The 20,750-nt window shown below is 43.2% G+C and overlaps 1 protein-coding gene across 1 annotated transcript in view; it reads right to left on the reverse strand.

The window, feature by feature from the left end:
- The window catches only part of LOC133163713 (DENN domain-containing protein 1A-like), a 146,439-nt gene that overhangs the window by 82,877 nt on the left and 42,812 nt on the right, over positions 1-20,750 (reverse strand). Inside the window, 5 exon segments of the mRNA XM_061293881.1 lie at positions 12,915-12,995; positions 15,092-15,161; positions 15,321-15,440; positions 15,985-16,034; positions 17,706-17,749. Of these exon segments, the coding sequence (XP_061149865.1) occupies positions 12,915-12,995; positions 15,092-15,161; positions 15,321-15,440; positions 15,985-16,034; positions 17,706-17,749 (365 nt within the window).

Below are 20,750 nucleotides of genomic sequence, written 5' to 3' on the forward strand. Positions count from 1 at the left end.
AAATGTTAAGATTAGTCGCAAACAGGTGGTGCATCAACGTCCTTGAGCATCCTCTGCATTGTTTGAAAATGAGAATGTCGCTAGTTTCAATCCCTGCTATTTGTACAAATTATTTTCAAAATTATTATTATTTTTTTTTACAACAAACTAGAGAAACTCCCCTTCATTTTCAGTGGGAACAATGTTGATGGTCTCCCTTTTCTTGCTAGTGGATCATAGTCTGGAGTAAAATCTGTTGTGGCCGAGGTTTTGGTCCGTTAACCTAGATCTGTGACAGGGCTTTGTTGATGTTCACGTGGCTGAACGTCAGCTCACACACGTCGGTCGAGCCAAATTGTCCACTCTTTTTTAAACACTCGGCACTCAGTGTCCGCCTTTCTTTTCCTTGGGCCATTCATTTTAAAGGAAGGATTCCAGGGGAATGTTTGTGCTTTAGCGTAAAACTGTATCTGAAAGCTCAGCGCGCAAATTACGAAAATGCTGACGTCACAGCCCACACTCTAAATGGGGCACTGATAGAAATAGAGCGCGCAGTGCGCCGGGTCCGTACTACTGAGTACGTACACGCACTTGTGAGTGTGCACTGAGCTTTCTGACACGGCTTTCGGGAGTAAATGCGCGGGCGGGCGTTTTCCCATTGCAGGGAAAATGACAAAAAAATGAATAATACAATTTATTCAGGTTTGGCGGGCCGGATTAAACGGCCCCGTGGGCCGTAGTTTGCCCATGTCTTGTATAGGGGGTTGGCTTGGATGGTTGTGCTCTTTTGGCCCCCGGGTGTCGGTCAGAACACAGGAGGGAAGATGTGGTTCAGTTTTGATTGCTTTATTGAATTATTGGCAAAAAATACACAGGCACTGTGGCTCATAGGGGCATACAGGCAAACTGGCAAAAGGATGTGAAGCGGTGTGTGTTTGTGGTTCTGCAACAGACAGAATTACAGCACGTAAATCAACGCTCAACTTCTGACGTCATACAACACTCGGAGACGGCACACATTACATAACTAACTGCGCGTAACGGTTCCACTATACTAAATAATAGGGGTGTAAATCGCGGGTTTTGTCACGATACGATATCATATCGATACAAAGAACTACGATACGATATTTGCCGATATCTTAAAGCCTGCTGCGATTCATTCACGATATATCGCGATATAGTGCTCTCCAAACGCTTTTTTTTTTTTAATAAAAAATATAGAACAATATCCTGATTTATAACAATTCATACGCAAAATCAACAAGGTACTGCAAACTCTTTATTTAGGAAATTACAAGAGTATTGTAGTATACAAAGTGCTTACCGTTTTTTTCCGTGTATAGTGCGCAAAATTTAACGAATTTATTGTCCTAAAATCTGGGGTGCGCATTATACATGGGTACAAAAAAATTTTTTTTTTTTTTTTTTTTTTTTTAGAAAACAAAACCAACAACAGGACTGAGAGTCGTGGAACAAAGTCGTGGAACAAAAAGACAGGGTGACATTACCAAAGACAGGAACAGAAAGCAAACAGACATCATGACAGTAACACATGCAATGATCCGACGGTGAGCGAGGGGCAGACAGGACTTAAATACAAAACACGTTACATCGATTGAGGTGACACAGGAAGAGAGGGGCGACGCGAACAGAAACTATGGCAACCTAGACACATAGCAAAACTGGGGACGAGACGTGACAAATGTCCCTCGAAATGAAACTTGAAATCACCAAGTTTTGGTTTCCAAGGGTATTTTTATTCCTCTTCAACGTCTCTCCCATACAGAGCCGTCTTTTTCACGTCCGCACGCCTCTTTCCCGTGCGCGCATGGAGCGCGGTGGTGCGTTTATGGGAAGTCGGAGAAATCCACGCCAACAAAAACAATTACATCCAGCCTAGTTAAGACCATACCAAAGACTATAAAAATGGGACCCATTGCCTCCATGCGTGTGTGACGATCATTGGGACTTAAAAAAAAAAAAAAAAGAAAAAAAGAATTCATAAAAAAAAATTCATAAAAATTGGGTGCGTATTATACATGGGTACAGGCTTTTTTCCTGCATCAGCATGCCATTTTTAGGGTGCGTATTATACATGTGGGCGCACTATACACGGAAAAAAACGGTATTTTAACACTGAACTTTGATGTCGTGTTTTTTCTTTAAATGTGCGGAGAGATTTTTGGTCCCTGAATATTTGATCACCGCATGGCAGGATTTACAAACTGCACGTGTCTTGTCCGTTGAGCCATCTTTTCTTTGGAATCCAAAGTGCTTCCAAACGAATGACTTGAAGCCTAAAGGGGAGCAAATTTCCTCATCTTTTTGGACACTAGCCATAGCACCAGCCCAGGAGCCGCGTACTAGTTGTCGACTCCCCTTTCACGCGCCTGCTCTGCTCACAACACAACGCCGCCGGGCGCACTGCTCCCGGAAAGAGGAAGCGAGCAACAATGAACTGGATTTCAAAATAAAGTCGCGTCTAATGTCCGAGGTCAAACACGGCGATATAAATCGATGTTTACGTTTAGCATTGATGCCAATAAATCGTTGAGCATTATATCGATTACCGTTTTTTTCCGTGTATAGTGCGCAAAATTTAACTAATTTATTGTCCTAAAATCTGGGGTGCGCATTATACATGGGTACAAAAAAAATTTGATTATTATTTTTTTTTAATTATTATTATTTTATTTTTTTTAAAGAAAGTCATGGTACAACAAAACCAACCACAGGACTGACCGACAAAGTCGTCGAACAAAAAGACAGGGTGACATTACCAAAGACAGGAACAGAAACCAAACAGACATCATGACAGTAACACATGCAATGATCCGACGGTGACCGAGGGGCAGACAGGACTTAAATACAAAACACGTTACATCGATTGAGGTGACACAGGAAGAGAGGGGCGACGTGAACAGATACTATGGCAACCTAGACCAGTGCTTCTCAATTATTTTCTGTTACGCCCCCCCCCCAAGCAAGAAGAAAACTATTCGCGCCCCCCCCTCCCCACCGTGACTATCCTAACTTGTCTTGTAAGTCGTAAAATGTTGCACTGTCGCAAATGTCACAGAAGTAACAATGAGAGCGCCACTGCCCCCTGCTGTGAAAATGCGCAGTTACACTTTATTCTAGTACTGCCAAAAAAAAGCCTGTTCCCCAGGGTCACACGCGCCCCCCCAGGTATAGCACCCCACTTTTTGAGAAGCACTGACCTAGACACATAGCAAAACTGGGGACGAGACATGACAAATCTCCCTCGAAATAAAACTTGAAATCACCTTTCTTCTTGTTTGTTGCCAATCGCGCATCGCATTCAGCCACCCTGCCCAACACACTTAGTAAAATTCATCGTTTGATGCGATGGTGCAATCCTTGATGGTGTGTTATTGTCAAATATTGTTTGTTTTTTAATCTCCATCGCGGACCGGACGTCATACGGAGGCCGCCATTACAGATGCGCAGAACGGATGCGCAAGACACGTCAGCTATATGAAGAGCGAGAGTTCAGTTCTCCACCTATTACCGTTTTTTTCCGTGTATAGTGCGCCCCCATGTATAGTACGCACCCCTAACAATGGCATGCTGATGCTGGAAAAAAGCTTGTACCCATGTATAATACGCACCCAATTTTTATGAATTTTTTAAATTTTTTTTAAATTTTTTTTTTTTTTTTTTTTTTTTTTTTAAGTCCCAAAGATCGTCACACACGCAGGGAGGCAATGGGTCCCATTTTTAAAGTCTTTGGTATGGTCTTAACTAGGCTGGATGTCATTTTTTTTGTTGGCGTTGATTTCTCCGACTGCCCCTAAACGCACCACCGCGCTCCGTGCGCAGGGGAATGAGGCGGCTCTGTATGGGAGATACGTTGAAGAGGAATAAAAACAACCTTGGAAACCAAAACTTGCCCCTCGTCGTGACTCGGAGCCGCAACAAATGTTTCGGATTTGTGTAGGGTACATTGTGACAGACGGCAAACTAGCAGGTGATCGAGCGAGCGTCTGATACAAGAGCATTGCGGTCGTATGGAGCGTGTTTGAAATGAACAGCAGAGACGAAAGGAACAAGGCAAAGTGTTGTGAAATAAAATATTACCTGTAATACGCATTTTGTTATTTGCTGATTGAAACTGCTAATTAAACTGTGAATTGAAACTAATAGGTGGAGAACTGAACTCTCGCTCTTTATATAGCTGACGTGTCTTGCGCAACCGTTCTGCGCATCTGTAATGGCGGCCTCCGTATGACGTCCGGTCCGCGATGGAGATTAAAAAACAAACAATATTTGACAATAACACACCATCGAGGATTGCACCATCGCATCAAACGATGTGTCGTCAATTATGAATTTTACTAAGTGTGTTGGGCAGGATGGCTGAATGCGATGCGCGATTGACAACAAACAAGAAGAAAGGTGAGTTTTATTTCGGGGGAGATTTGTCATGTCTCGTCCCCAGTTTTGCTATGTGTCTAGGTTGCCATAGTTTCTGTTCGTGTCACCCCGCTCTTCCTGTGTCACCTCAATCGATGTAACGTGTTTTGTATTTAAGTCCTGTCTGCCCCTCGCTCACCGTTGGATCATTGCATGTGTTACTGTCATTCTGTTCCTGTCTTTGCTAATGTCACCCTGTCTTTTTGTTCCACGACTTTGTCGGTCAGTCCTGTTGTTGGTTTTGTTGTACCATGACTTTATTTAAAAAAAGAAAAAAAAAAAAAAAAAAAAAAAAAAAATTTTTCTTTGTACCCATGTATAATACGCACCCCAGATTTTAGGACAATAAATTAGTAAAATATTGCGCACTATACACGGAAAAAAACGGTAGTTTCAATTCACAGTTTAATTTGCAGTTTCAATCAGCAAATAACAAAATGCGTATTACAGGTAATATTTTATTTCACAACACTTTGCCTTGTTCGTTTCGTCTCTGCTGTTCACTTCAAACACGCTCCATACGACCGCAATGCTCGTTTTTATTCCTCTTCAACGTCTCTCCCATACAGAGCCGCGTTTTTTTACGTCGGCACGCCTTTTTCACATGCGCGCACGGAGCGCGGTGGTGCGTTTATGGGCAGTCGGAGAAATCAACGCCAACAAAAAAAATTACATCCAGCCTAGTTAAGACCATACCAAAGACTATAAAAATGGGACCCATTGCCTCCCTGCGTGTGTGACGATCATTGGGACTTAAAAAAAAAAAAAAGAAAAAAAAAAAAAGAAAATTAAAAAAAAAATCATAAAAATTGGGTGCGTATTATACATGCGTACAGGCTTTTTTCCAGCATCAGCATGCCATTTTTAGGGTGTGTATTATACATGGGGGCGCACTATACACGGAAAAAAACGGTAATCGATGTGTATGAATCGTTACACCCCTACTAAATAACCATAAATGAAATACTCTCTGCAACACACCAAACATAAGTCATCGAGACAACAAAATACATTTGCTGGCTACCATTAATTGCCGTGCCGCTGTGTAACGGCTACTCGTACGATGCAAGGCAAACTTGAAGGAGCGCGCCGGAGTGGTCAATCAAACGGCGCGCACACGAAGCAAACCGCGATCGGACGAATGGCACAACAGTGGACAGTAGTAGCAATGAAATGTATATACTCACTTTGTGTCAAGAACGCACACGATCACAGCAACATACTCAGTCGATACCTGCAACCTTTAACTTACCACTGCGCACAAACTCCAACAATCCCGATAAGCTGAGGTAACTCACGCGAGACTTAAGGCGCGGTGACGTAACTTCGCTTTAAAGACGACACCCACTTTTTCAGTCTTATTTCAATGCAAAAAACATTGTCTTATATTCGGGCCAATACGGTATTTATATACATAACCACGGATATGTACGTAATCAATCATAAACATTGTGTTGCATCATGGTAGGGCATCTGTAAGGAAAAGGGGGATACACTATAGTATAGTGCGACGCTTTTAGTGGGCTAAAGTAAATTTCTTCCCAATACCACACGTCATGTATAATAAATACAGGCCTACAATTCCATTTCCTGAATTGATTGAATAAACTAAGAGTGATCCAAGTGGACCACTGCTCATGCTACTGAGGAGTTTCTGGGTTAACTTAAGTCAGTGAGCGATTGGCTAAGGCAGCGTTATAGTAGCCAATTAGTTCCTATGTTTTAACACGTGTGCCGGAGCACATCGGTCAGTAGCCACACACCACAAAATCCGACAAGAGGCAGAAATGATGAGTCAGGAGCCAGCCAATGATAAGGTAGCATTTTCAAGGTTGCGATAACATTATTTCAAATTCATTGAGGTTTAAAGTAAAAAAGTGCAGGTAATGTGTTGTGTTTTTTTCACTGAAACACAAATAGTTACGTTCCCTGGTAATGAGTTACTTTTACTATAAAGTAATTCAGTTACTAACACAGTTACCTTTTTTAGAAACTTGTGAGTAACTATAACTAATTACTTTTTAAAGTAATGTGTCCCTAACACTGTATATAAAGGTTTAAAAATCATTGACTCGGAAGTAGTCTCGCCCTGGAAATAATTCAGTGTAGACTGACCATGATTGATGATTTGTTGGCTGATGTTAGCTTCAAACTGCACTCTGGTGAATGATGCCTTCTTCCTACTGCCATGATGCAAAACATGTTTAATTATGATTACGTACATATTCGTGGACAGACATTACCAAAGACTGGGCTGACAGGCAGAGAGTGCACATTTTAAGTACCGTACATTTTGGACTATAAACCGTGACACTTTTCTCAAATTTTGAACCCTGCGGTTTATAGTCCGGTGAGGCTTATATAGGATTTTTTCCGTGATTTTTGTGACGACTTTATCACTTTTATACACTCGTAAAAAGGCTGTGGACCGCTGTTGTGCAGCACCGCTTTGCTGGGCAGAGGGATATATGACACGGTCACTGGCGCAAAAAATGGTGTGTTGATCGCATGTCCATCCGCCAGGCAAATAGTGCCGTATAATTCACACGAAGAAGAGACAGAACATGATCAAGGAACTACTGAAGGGAACCTTTTATACACAAACCGTCATTATGGGGGACAAAAGAAATGCATATGATGCCGCTTTTAAGGCAGTCGATGTTGACAACATTGTGTTGCGTCATCCTTTTCTTTATTTCCGGGTCAGGTCTAGTCTGGAGCTATACGCGTCGCTCGCTAGTTTAAATCAATTCAGCGCTTTGTGCGTGAATAAAAGTAGCAGACCCTCATCATGGAAAATGCTACAAGAAATGCATAAAAGCGACGACGAAAGAGAGACAGAGAAAGTGTGTGGCGAAGGATATCTAACGCTATTCCAATCGAACACTGAGGAGGAAGACTTCGATGGTTTCAGTGCAGAGGGGGAAGATGGAGACAACGAAGCTATTTTTTTTTACTTTTACTGGTATCCCTTTTTATCAAGCCCTGTTAGTGTTGTGCTATTGTGTTGCTGCTGTGTTACCACCACGTCTCAGTGACTTTTACCGGTGTAATGTTCACAGCAGATCTGAATATACTGTGCCATGTATGTGTAGCGCCCCTGGTGGCGTAGTGTGGGGGATCCGAAAAGAGGGTTGGTGTACAACGGGGAACGGTGTTGGTAATGCGCGGATGGCAATAAAGTACACGACGATCAACACATCCAAGCGAGGCATCTTTCTTTTAATATTTAACGGGACCCGGGCACATTCCTGCTGCCATCAGACTGTACAACCAGGCCGACCATCGTAGCTAACGGACAAAATAACATGCAATAACGTGCAATAACCATATGTGCAATCACACTATGTGCAATATCTGTCTACCTCACACTCTTTTACCTGCTTTCTTTGCACTTTTTTGCACTATTTTTTTATCTAATATTTTTTTTATCTCCACTGTATATTGTGTATTGTGTATTTTGTATACACTGTCCATATTTTTTTAATTATATATACCTTCTACTTCTTAAATCTTCTACCCCCTTCCCCGCATGCGTGTGTGTGTGTATATGTTACGTGTACTGCTGCTAACATAGGAGTTTCCCCATTGAGGGAATAATAAAGGATTATCTTATCTTATCTTATCTTATCTTATCTTATCTCTTATCCACTGGCGACAAGGAGGAGCACGTCCCGCACGACGTAAACATAAAGAGGAAGAAGGATGACACGACACACCGAGTGAGTTGCTAGGCTTACGGAGCTAACTCTGAACAATGCCATCATGTCGCTCTTGAGCAGTGTCACAGTCCCGCAGTTTGACACCGAGAGCGAAATCAGCTCCATTGGACCTCGTTGGATGAAGCGGACACAAAGGTTTGAAAACTACACCACTGCCATGAACATGAATGGAGATAAAAGCATTGCTGTTGCACTTAGCTGGAGAACGAGTGCATGACATTTACGACACAATGGCGGCAGCAACAGACAAGTATGCTGATACAAAAAAATAAAAAATAAACTCACGGACTACTTTTCACCCAAAAAGAATGTGCAATACGAAATATACATGTTCAGAAAAGCAGGGCAGCAATCAGGAGAAGACCTGGATAGGTACCACACCAGGCTACGTATGCTTGCAAAGAACTGTGAGTTTGTTGACAGACTCTGAAATTAAAGCACAACTGATTCAAAGCTGCACGTCGTCTTGGCTGCGCAGAAAGGCATTAAGAGAGCCTGACTTAACGTTAAATGAACTTTTTGACCATGGCAGAACACTGCGGCTGTCCGAAATACAAGCTACAGGTATGGAGCAAGGTGCAGTCGCTACTGTGAATGTAGTGCATCAGACAGCTAAGAACAAATACACAGCATAGAGCAAACAAAATGCCCAGTGCAGGAACTGTGGAGGCAAGTATCCACACAAATAAGACTGCCCCGCCAAAAGAAAAAAGGTGCAGAGCATGTGGTAAACAAAACCATTTTCCAGGACTATGCCGCTCCACGTTCAGAAATAAAGACACAAAACAACACAAAGACAACAGACGATACCAGTACACACATCAGAAAGTACATCATGTGGCCAGCAATGCACCCAGTGACAACAACCAGGCAGACTCATCGAGCAGTGATGATGAACATGTGTTTGTTGTAAACGCGAAGACCACAGAGCTGCCACGGACTAACATCAAATTAAACAATATGAGCACGTCAGTCTTGATAGACTCTGGAGCCACAGCGAACATCATCAGCCAGACAACGTATGAGAGACTAGAGCCACGCCCAGAGCTCAAACAGACTGCAACAAAAATATTCCCATATCGTTCCAATGTTCCTTTCCCTGTTGTTGGTGCATTTAAAGGACAAGCCACGAAACGAGACAAGCAGTCTAACAGCCTGTTCTGCGTGATTCAACGGGACAGTTGTTCCATACTAAGCTATAACACGTCGACGGAGCTTGGACTGATCAAAATAATCACCGCCCTGTCGCCCTCACCGAGCGTCACGACCGTTGCAGAAGAGCTCGTCAACAGCCACCCAGAACTGTTCGAAGGAATTGGCACGCTGAAAGACTTTCAGGTAAAACTCCACATTAACCTCGGCCTTCATGCCAACCACACAGGCGTGTACCATTTCACGTACGACAGAAAGTAGAAGAAGAGCTAAAGAAGCGGATGGCATCATTGAAGCAGTGTCAGGTCCCAGACCATGGGTATCTCCCATTGTGACTCCCCCCAAACCAAAAGACCCATACAAAGTGAGAATCTGCGTGGACATGCGTCACACCAACACGGCAATCGAACGCGAACATCACATCACACCCACTGTGGATGACATCATTCATGAACTGAATAGGGCCACCATGTTTTCTAAGCTGTATTTAGCAGGTTATCACCAGCTAGAGCTCCACCCCGACAGCAGGTATATCACCACGTTCACCACTCATCTTGGTCTGAGGCGCTACAGACGCTTAAACTTTGGCATTTCACCAGCTGCGGAGGTGTTTCAAAACACAATCTGCCAGACCCTCCAAGGCCTCAAAGGGGTAAAAAATCTGAGTGACCACATCATTGTCTATGGTACTTCCCAGTCCGAACATGATGATAACAGAGCTGTGTTCCAGAGGATTTAATAGAGCGGTCTCACGCTCAACAGAAAGAAGTGTGAATTCAACAAGTCCAGGCTCGAGTTCTTTGGATTCATCTTTTCGGCTGACGGCATCTCAGCGGATCCGAAAAAAGTAGCAGCCATACAGCAGGCTGGCGACCCACGGGATGCTGGTGAGATCAGGAGTCTGCTTGGCATGGCCAACTACTACTCTCGGTTCATTAAGGACTTTGCCTCCATCTCTGCTCCACTGCGCGCACTCACGAGGAAAGACGCACAGTGGGAGTGGGGACCAGATCAAGCAGCAGCACTGAGAGCCATCAAGGATGGTCTCACCAGCGACACCACCATGTCCTACTTTGATTCAAGTAAGGAGACAGAGTTGGTTGTCGACACGAGCCCCGTGGGGCTAGGGGCTATTCTTTACCAAAAGGTGGATGGAGACAGACACACCATAGCGTACGCAAGCCGTGCACTCAGCGACTTGGAAAAGCACTATTCACAAACAGAGCGGGAAGCACTAGCCGTCGTGTGGGGCTGTGAGCACTATCACCTGTACATCTATGGACACCCATTCACACTTGTGATTGATCACAAAGCCCTTGAAACCATCTGAAACAACCCCAGATCAAAACCACCTGCAAGAATCAAACGGTGGGGACTGAGGCTTCAGCCCTACAACTTCAGAGTGGAGTACAGAAAAGGAGCTGAAAATCCAGCTGACTACATCTCCCGTCATCCGGTGCCTTCACAGACCAACGACAGCACACGAGAAGCGAAGGTTGCAGAAGAATAAATCAACTTCACGTCTCATTACGCCACACCAAAAGCGATGATCCTCACAGAGATCAAAGAAGAGACTCTGAAAGACCCCGTCTTACAGAAGGTCAGTGAATACATCAGACAACATGTGGAACAAAATCACAGACAACGCTCAACACGCTAACATTTTGAGACACTTCAAACAAATCAGCAGCGAGCTGACAGCATCCCCCGCTGATGACATCATTCTGAGAAACAAGAAGTCATCCCGTTAAACATACAAAACAGAGCCCTACAGGTCGCACACAAGGGACATCAGGGAATAGTAAAAAAAAAAAAAAACTTCTCAGAACAAAAGTGTGGTTCTCGACCATAGACCAGCAAGCAGAGGCCATAGTCAACAACTGTATAGCATGCCAGGCAAACACACCAGTCACTCACATGGAGCCATTACAGACGTCAGCGCTGCCCGAAGCTCCCTGACACAGCGTGAGTGCAGACTTTTATGGACTTCTTCCCACTGGAGAATATCTGTTGGTCATTGTAGATGACTACACTCGGTACCCAGTGGTTGAAGTTGTTCACTCAACTTCTGCTAACACAGTCATACCAGTCATGGACAAAGTGTTTTCCACATTTGGCATTCCAAGGGTCCTTAAGACGAACAATGGCCCCCCTTTTAATGGTGACCAGTTTGCAAAGTTTGCAACTTATTTAGGCTTCCACCATCGCAAGATCACACCACTGTGGCCTCAAGCTAACGCCACTGCCGAGCGTTTTATGCGCACACTAGGCAAGAGCATTCGTATCTCAGGAACACTGAATATTCCTTGGAAACAACACCTCAACACCTTCCTCGGGGAATATCGTTCCACACCACACAGCACTACAGGTGCTTCACCAGCAGAACTGTTGTTCCAACGAAAGATCTACACGAAAATTCCCACAGCCACAGCCATCAGCTCAGATCGCCCCATCCAAGCAAAGGATCATGCTGCTAAAAGCAAGATGAAAACCTACGCTGACACACGTCGTCATGCAGCACCAAGCACATTCACCCCAGGAGACACAGCGCTTTACCATCAGCCCAAGCACAACAACCTCACCACACCCTACAACACTGAACCATACAAAATAAAGGATCAAAGGCTCAATGATTACAGCAACAAAAGATGGAAACTCCATCACAAGGAACTCATCCTTCTTCAAAAAGATCCATGCCGCGTCGCAGAACGCTCCGCCAGACTCCGTCCATAGCCGCAACGTACCTGCTGAGGATACACCACCTCCACGATATCCGTCGCGACACAATAGACGTCCTCTTTCGTATCTTCGTGATTATGAGTAATCTTGAATTTTTGCATACACTGAAAACGTTTAAACTCAGTTTGGAAGTGAAGTTTGATGCCATGTGAACTGTTTTATTGGAGCAGGGTTTATGCACAAAATATTAAGCTGTGTTGTCCCAATATAGAGGTTTGTTTTCAGGTATCACTACGAACAAATTAGTGGTAAAGAATCTATAAGGAAAACTGCATTCAAGTTTGTCTATTGTTTCAAAAACTGCATTCAAGTTGTTTCTTGTTTCAAAAAAAAAAAAAAGAATAGAGTGATGTAATGTTCACAGCAGATCTGAATATACTGTGCCATGTATGTGTAGCGCCCCTGGTGGCGGTCTGGGGGATCCGAAAAGAGGGTTGGTGTACAACGGGGAACGGTGTTGGTAATGCGCGGGTGGCAATAAAGTACAAGACGATCAACACATCCAAGCGAGGTCTCCTTCTTTTATTATTTAACGGGACCCGGAGACATTACAACCGATATGTTTTTTTTAATCCAGCCCTATTAGTGCTGTGTTACTTCCATGTTGCTGCGGTATTACTGCCAGGTCACAGGCCAGCCCTAATTAATACACTTAGAATTGAATGTCTGACTTTAGGAAATGTTTTGGGCAACATATAGTTTGGATAAAGCACCACTTCATAAGCATTTTTCATATTTATGGGTAACAAATGATACAAGGAAACTTTGAGGGGGAAGAGGATACCCAATATTCAAAATAGGTTTACACATTTGCTTTTTCAGGCTTACCCTTAATTTAAAAGAAATTATAATAATGAAACAATGTAGTGAATTGTGACTCACCATAGCAAGGTGAACAGGGATGCCGGGCTCAGGAATGCAAAGGGTGTGTAGGGACATCAGAAGATCCTGGAAATTGGCTTCCTAAAGCACTCAAAAGACCAAATATCCATGAAAATTAAAAATATTCTACAATGAATATAATACGACACTTTCTTTTAACTTTCTTTTTCCTCTAATGTCAGCTCCAGTCCCACGTTCACACTGTTCACGTTTAGTACGTTTGTCTTTATTCAGCACTACACACAATTAAACAACAGAATCTTCCAAATACTGCAGTTTTTCCTATGGTTGACATTGATAAGGATTTTCATTCAACTATCGATCGGTGGTACATAGTACATTTTGCACATTACTATTGACTGTATAATAATAATAAATTATATTTATAACGCACTTTACATTCGAAGGAATCTCAAAGTGCTACATGGCAAGTAAAAACAAGAAAACAAAGCAAGGACAAGTATGTACGTATGTATGTCTGTCTGTATGTATGTATGTATGTATGTACGTATGTACCGTATTGTCCCGAATATAAAACGGTGTTTTTTGCATTGAAATAAGACTGAAAAAGTGGGACTCGTCTTACATTTGGGGTCTAGACATTATACCAATTCACAACGCTAGATGGCGCCAGATACCTTTAAAGCAAATGCTGAACTTAATTCCCCAGGCCAAAGCGAACCCGTCACAAAGAATAAAAATAAAAATAGCGGTAGCACGAAGAAGAAAAATAAAAAATAGCGGCAAGAAAGAAAAGAGAAGAAAATATGAGAAGAGATAACAGAAAATGGAGAAACAGTAGGTTTATTTACGTTTAGAAAACCACAAGCCATTCATTTACAAATGTGATTGCACTTTAGTTTACATATTTAAATGTTCATATATTAAGATATGACAGACAGTTTTTTCATGATTTGAATGAGGTAAAATAACCTGCTTTTTCTCTCGAATATATTGTTATAATCATTTGTTTCAGATGTACTGTAATTATTTTCTGTATAAAAACTAAATTTAGTGTTCAAAAATTATTTTCTCAAACTTGAGTCTTGAAAAAGAAGGGGTCTTCTTAAAATCAGGGTCGTCTTAGATTCGGGCCAATACGGTATGTATGTATATAAATACGTATGTATGGATGTATGTATGTACGTACGTATGTACCTATGTACCAGTGACGTGCGGTGAGGTTCATGACTGGGGAGGCACTGACGTCACCCCCCGGGTAAAATTTGTCCGACACCCAACCGTGTCACAAAAAAGGTTGGGGAACGCTGCTCTAGTGTGGCTTATTCATTATTTAATTTGAACTATTTAAATTAAAATCTCATATCAGCAGTCTTCACACATAAAAACACTCAATAAAGCACATGGAATTAAAAACTTGTTTTCGATCATGCGTACCACTGCGTTCCGAAGTCCCGTTGTCTGAATCAAACCTTTTAACTCGGGAGTTGCTCTTCCTTTACTGATGACCTCCTGGTTTGACCGAAAATCCATACTTGAAAATCGTTTGGATATGTAATCCTCCATTGTAAAACGAAATGTAAAAACAGGAAGAAAAAAAACGAATGTAAAACTAAATAAATGGACGACTGCTCCTCAGTTGCTCACTGTAAATTTGAACTGGAGATCTCTTATTCTACAGGTAGGCCCATGAAGCATCCCGGAATCACTAGCACCCTCTGCCATAAGGCTGGAGAACCTTTTTTCGTAGCCTCCTAAGGTCTCTTCTCAAAGCCGTTTTGTTCATCTGAAGAAACACGACGTTACAGACAGATGACAAAAAACACTAGATATTCAATGCATCATCTTAACTGCGGAAATTTGTTAAGATAACCAAAGTGTTTGAACACTTAAACAGCGACATAGAGACAGACAGCAGTTCAATCTAACTGCAGAGCCTGTCAGCATAGGCAGCCGTGTGATTACGCAATCTTCAGAGGTGGCAAAGCAGGAAGTTGGCTCCTACGAGCGAATCGTCTTCGGTTTTAAAATAACTATAAAAATTCCGCGATTTTTGTTCAAAATGATACAAAACTATTGAAATTAAAAGGAGAATGACTTCATGATAAAAACAATTGAATTTGGCGTAGCCTCCTCTGACCGCACGTCCCTGGTATGTACGTATGTACGCATGTATGTACGTACGTATGTCGTTACAATACATGTATTTTCCTTACCTGGCCAATTATGGTGTAATCTGCAACAATGTTTAGCAGTTTGTAATACACATCAAACCATGGCAGGTAGCTGGGGGATACAAATAAGGTTGGAAATTTGACAGCTCAAGACTATACAATGAAAGCGGTTCTTTAATTTTGCATTCACTCCAATATGAAATTGGAAATAATGCACTTGCACTATTAATTCAACAATTAAAACAAAACCAAAATAAATTACGAGCTTCACCTAAGGATACAATAGCAGGTGTGTAAGCTTGAAGAGAGCCGACAAAACCCAAATCTGTGTTTGCTGTTGATGTCAGTCAGGACAAATGTGAAATTCTGATTCTGTTCCATCTGGTTGACACTGCGGAAAGAAAATATTTGAGAGTATAGAAAATGTCAACCTTAGAAGACTAGTTCACGCTTGAAAACCTTGAAATAATTTTTAATGAAAAGAACAGTGGGTTAAAGAGTTTTTTTTTAAATCAATAATATCAACAATATTTTTGCTTACCAAAAACTTGGCTTTTTGTTACAAAGCTATTTTGTGTGATGTTAAACACATATGGTCTGCATTAAAAATAAAATAATTGGCCACATTGTTCAAGATTCAAGAATTTTTATTGGCCATGTTTGAGCGCGCCAAAGAAGGAATTTGACTTCGGTACATCTCAGCCTCTGTTCAACATTTAGGTGACTAACAACACTCAGGACATGTGCGAAAATTGACAAATATTGTCAAACATCCCCTGATCTTAAACTCCCAGGAGGGCAAGGAAAAACTCAAAACTCCTACTAGGGGAAATAAGAAACCTTGAGAAGAGACCCTTCCTATTGGAGGGGAGTGTAAATGTTACATTAGACTGGCACACAGACAAATAGATAAGCAGAAAGTTGTGTCAGTGTACCTATCCAAGCAGAATGGAAAGCAGAACTTTGGAACAGTTTTAATAGTGTCCTGTGGAAGAGATGAAAATTATTAGCATTGCACTCAATTTCACAATGTCAATATGTAAAAACAACACAATGTACTGAGGCCCCTTTGTGAAATAAAATACATGTATGCCCCGCTGTTTCAAAATGTAAAATGCTGAATTGTGTATTGAGTAGGGGTGTAAATCGCGGGTTTTGTCCGATACAAAGAACTACGATACGATATTTGCCGATATCTTAAAGCCTGCTGCGATTCATTCACGATATATCGTGATATAGTGCTCTAAGATAGATTTTTTTTTTTAATAAAAAATATAGAACAATATCCTGATTTATAACAATTCAAAATCAACAAGGTACTGCAAACTCTTTATTTAGGAAATTACAAGAGTATTGCAGTATACAAAGTGCTTATTTTAACACTGAACTTTGATGTCGTATTTTTTCTTTAAATATGCGGCGAGATTTGTGCTCCCTGAATATTTGATCGCCGTATGGCAGGATTTACAAACTGCACGTGTCTTGTCCGTTGAGCCATATTTTCTTTGGAATCCAAAGTGCTTCCAAACGAATGACTTGAAGCCTAAAGGGGAGCAAATTTCTTCGTCTTTTTGGACACTAGCCATAGCACCAGCCCAGGAGCCGCGTACTAGTTGTCGACTCCCCTTTCACGTGCCTGCTCTTCTCACAACACAACGCCGCGCACTGCTCCCTGCTCCCGGAAAGAGGAAGCAAGCAACAATGAACTGGATTTCAAAATAAAGTCGCGTCTAATGTCCGAGGTCAAACACGGCGATACAAATCGATGTTTACGTTTAGCATCGATGCCAATAAATCGTAGAGCATTATATCGATTAATCGATGTGTATCGATGTATCGTTACACCCCTAGTATTGAGTGATGAATCGCGAGAAAGGATCCACTATGCATACAGGCATGGGAGAGTGAGGGAAGCGAAGAGCAGAAGAAAAACGGCCTGGGTCCCTCATAATCGATTGGGGAAAACATAGGGAGCAGCACTTAGGAACAAATTGAAGCATACAGTAATACCGTGATGTTTATGTGTTGTTGATGCTGAATTCATCATTCACCACTTTCTATGACATTAGCAAAAAAAAAAAAAAAAAAACCACATTAGGAATGCCAGTTGAGGCGCCTTAAGAGAATTTGTGGATGGCATAATACCTGATGTTCTTTTGAATCTTCTATGAATCTTTTCATGGCACCTTCAAATCTCCGGTTATTTGACATTAAAGAAACAAAGAACTGTTTAGATTCTTTGCTCCGAAGGCTTCTCGCCTTCCATTGTTAGCAATACCAACAATGCAACAAGTTGCCAAACTTGCCAAGCTGCACAATTCAATTTGAAATGCAACAGGAGGTGAAGATAATTTAGAAGGGAACACGTACAATTCAGGCAGGCAGGCCTCGGCCGCGATACATATCCATACAGAGACCCTTATATTCCCATGTCGAACAGGAAGTCCCCACGATGATCACGATGGATTAAAGCCCCACTTATAAAATACTTAACAACCCAATCTACGTAAAAAAAACAGTTTCGAAGTTAGAACAAGCGGTGTGAGAAAGTGTAAGAAAATCTACCACAGATGTAATGTGATTCAATGCTGATAACTACAGATAATGGTCAAAACATATACAGACACAATATAAGGAAATGCAAAATAAAACAGACCTCATCTTGGAAGTCCTCTGGGAATTTTCTTCGGATGGCAGGCTCTGTTAGAAACACAAAATTAAGATAGTATTATAAATGTACAAACCAGAAAAGTCATATTCTTCTTTCATCATGAATCCCCACTTTTCGACTGCCGTATATTGCGTAGAAGTGGTTCACTTTCTGAAGCAAAAACTGCAATCACAACTCTTGGTTTCCGATGTGCATCTAACAATGATGTAATTTCCAAAATGATTGACAGGAAGTTCCCATAGGCTCACCGCCTGTGGGAGGGGCCAAAGGGGTCATGTGCAAAGAGAGCTGGGCGGCGACCAAAGTGGTCCGATCCCCGGTGACAGAAGCTGGCTGACATGGAATGTCATCTCTATGGCAGCAAAGCTGGTGTGCGAGGCAGAAAAGTTCCGACTAGACCAGTGGTTCTTAACCCCTAGGGTTGAGAGAATGCTTCCTAGGGGGTGCGAGGATAACCTGGGTGAAATTTAACATTTTTTGGGGATAGTGGTCGGTTAACCGAAAAAAGTGAAAAATTCTGGAAATCAAGAAGTCATTGTGTTAATTGGCGTTAAGCCTTGTAGCTGTAAAGTAAACCAATTATTATTATAATAATTATTTAGGGTTAGGGTTAGTGGTGCGAGAACTGGTTGGTGAATTGAATGGGGTGCGAACAAGGAAAAAGGTTAAGAACCACCATAGTCATACTTGCTTCCACACACAGCTTGTGTTCTGGAACAAGTCCTCTTGCCCACGGTGAGAGGCGTAAGGTGGTCGTCAGGCCTGTCATGGCGGCAACCCCAAACCCGCTGGTGGACACCAACGTTAAGGGATGCCATCAAGCTGAAGGAGTCCTATTAGGCTGTTTTAGCCTGTGGGACTCCGGAAGCAGCCGACACACCTTCCATTGCGGAAGGAGGGCCAGGAGAATCTGCGGTGGACTCTCCAATCTCTGGGGTCGAAGTCACCAAGGTAGTTAATAAGCTACTCAGAGGCAAGTCCCCGGGGGTGGATGAGATTCGCCCGGAGTTTTCAAAGGCACTGGATGTTGAGGGGCTGTCCTGGCTGACACGCGCCTACAGCATTGCGTGGACATCGGGGACAGTGCCTCTGGAGTGGCAGACTTGGGTGGTGGTCCCGCCCTTTTTAAGATGGGGGACCGGAGTGTGTGTTCCAACTACAGAGGAATCACACTCCTCAGCCTCCCTGGTAAAGTCTATTCAGGGGTGCTGGAAAGGAGGGTCCGTCGGGCGGTTGAATGTCGGATTCAGGAGGAGGGAGCAGTGTGGTTTCCGTCTTGGCAGTGGAACAGCTCTATACCCTTGGCAGAATCCTCAAAGGTGCGTGGAAGTTCACTCAACCAGTTTACATGTGTTTTGTGGACCTGGAGAAGGCGTTCAACCGTGTCCCTCGGGGAGTTCTGTGGGGGGTGCTTCGGGAGTACAGGGTGCCAAACCAACTGATATGGGATGTTCGGTTCCTGTATCATCAATGCCAGAGTTTGGTTCGCATTTCCATCAGTAAGTCAGATTTGTTCCCAGTGGGGGTTGGACTCCGCCAAGGCTGCCCTTTGTCACAGATTCTGTTCATAACTTTTATGGACAGAATTTCGAGGCCCAGCCGAGGCGTTGAAGGGGTCCAGTTTGGTAATCATCTCTGCTTTTTGCAGACGATGTGGTGCTGTTGGTTTCTTCAAGCCGTGATCTCCAGCTCACACTGGAGTGGTTCGCAGCAGAGTGTGAAGCGCTCGGGATGAAAGTCAGCAGCATGGTCCTCAGTCGGAAGATGGTGGAATGCCCTCCCCGGATCGGGGATGAGATCCTGCCCCAAGTGGAGGAGTTCAAGTATCTTGGGGTCTTTGTTCACAAGCGAAGGCAGGACTTCAGCATCGCGTCTCTGCTTTTTGCACACGACGTGGTGCTGTTGGCTTCTTCAGGCCGTGACCTCCAGCTCTCACTGCAGCGGTTCACAGCCGAGTGTGAAGCGGTCGGCATGAGGGTCAGCACCTCCAAATCCGAGTCCATGGTCCTCGATCGGAAAAGGGTGGAATGCCCTCTCCGGATCGGGGATGAGATCCTCTCCCCAAGTGGAGGAGTTTAAGTATCTTGGGGTCTTGTTCACGAGTGAGGGGAGGATGGAGCGCGAGATCGACAGGCGGATTGGTGCAGCGTCGGCAGTAATGCGGACTCTGTACCGGTCTGTCGTGGTAAAGAGAGAGCTGAGCCAAAAGCCAAAGCTCTCAATTTACCGGTCGCTTTACGCTCCTACCCTCACCTATGGTCACGAGCTATGGGTCGTGACCGAAAGAACGAGATCCCGGATACAAGCGGCCGAAATGAGTTTTCTCCGCAGGATGTCCGGGCTCTTCTTAGAGATAGGGTGAGAAGTTCAGTCATCCGGGAGAGACTCTGAGTAGAGTCGCTACTCCTCCACGTTGAGAGGAGCCAGATGAGGTGGCTCGGGCATCTCGACAAGATGCCTCCTGGGCGCCTCTCCGGGAAGCATGTCCCACCGGCAGGTGACCCTAGGGACAACCCAGGACACGCTGGAGAGACTATGTCTGGGGAGAGATAATTCTGGGGATCCCACCTAAAGGTGCTGCCTCCGGGACCCGACTCCGGATAAGCGGAAGAAGATGGATGGCTGGATGGATAGTTGGTTGACAGGAAGATGACACGATCAGACAGACACATTACACTTTATTAATCTCTTGGGATTGCTCCCGCAGGAAATTCTTGTCCAGCAGCATTCATACCACAGTGTGAGTACCGTTTTTTTCCGTGTATAGTGCGCCCCCATGTATAGTACGCACCCCTAAAAATGGCATGCTGATGCTGGAAAAAAGCTTGTACCCATGTATAATACGCACCCAATTTTTATGAATTTTTTTTAAAAAAAAAAAAATTTTTTTTTTTCTTTTTTTTTAAGTCCCAATGATCGTCACACACGCAGGGAGGCAATGGATCCCATTTTTATAGTCTTTGGTATGGTCTTAACTAGGCTGGATGTAATTTTTTTTGTTGGCGTTGATTTCTCCGACTGCCCGTAAAC

This window comes from Syngnathus typhle, linkage group LG12, assembly GCF_033458585.1.
Source record: "Syngnathus typhle isolate RoL2023-S1 ecotype Sweden linkage group LG12, RoL_Styp_1.0, whole genome shotgun sequence".
In the NCBI taxonomy this organism is placed as follows: domain Eukaryota; kingdom Metazoa; phylum Chordata; class Actinopteri; order Syngnathiformes; family Syngnathidae; genus Syngnathus; species Syngnathus typhle.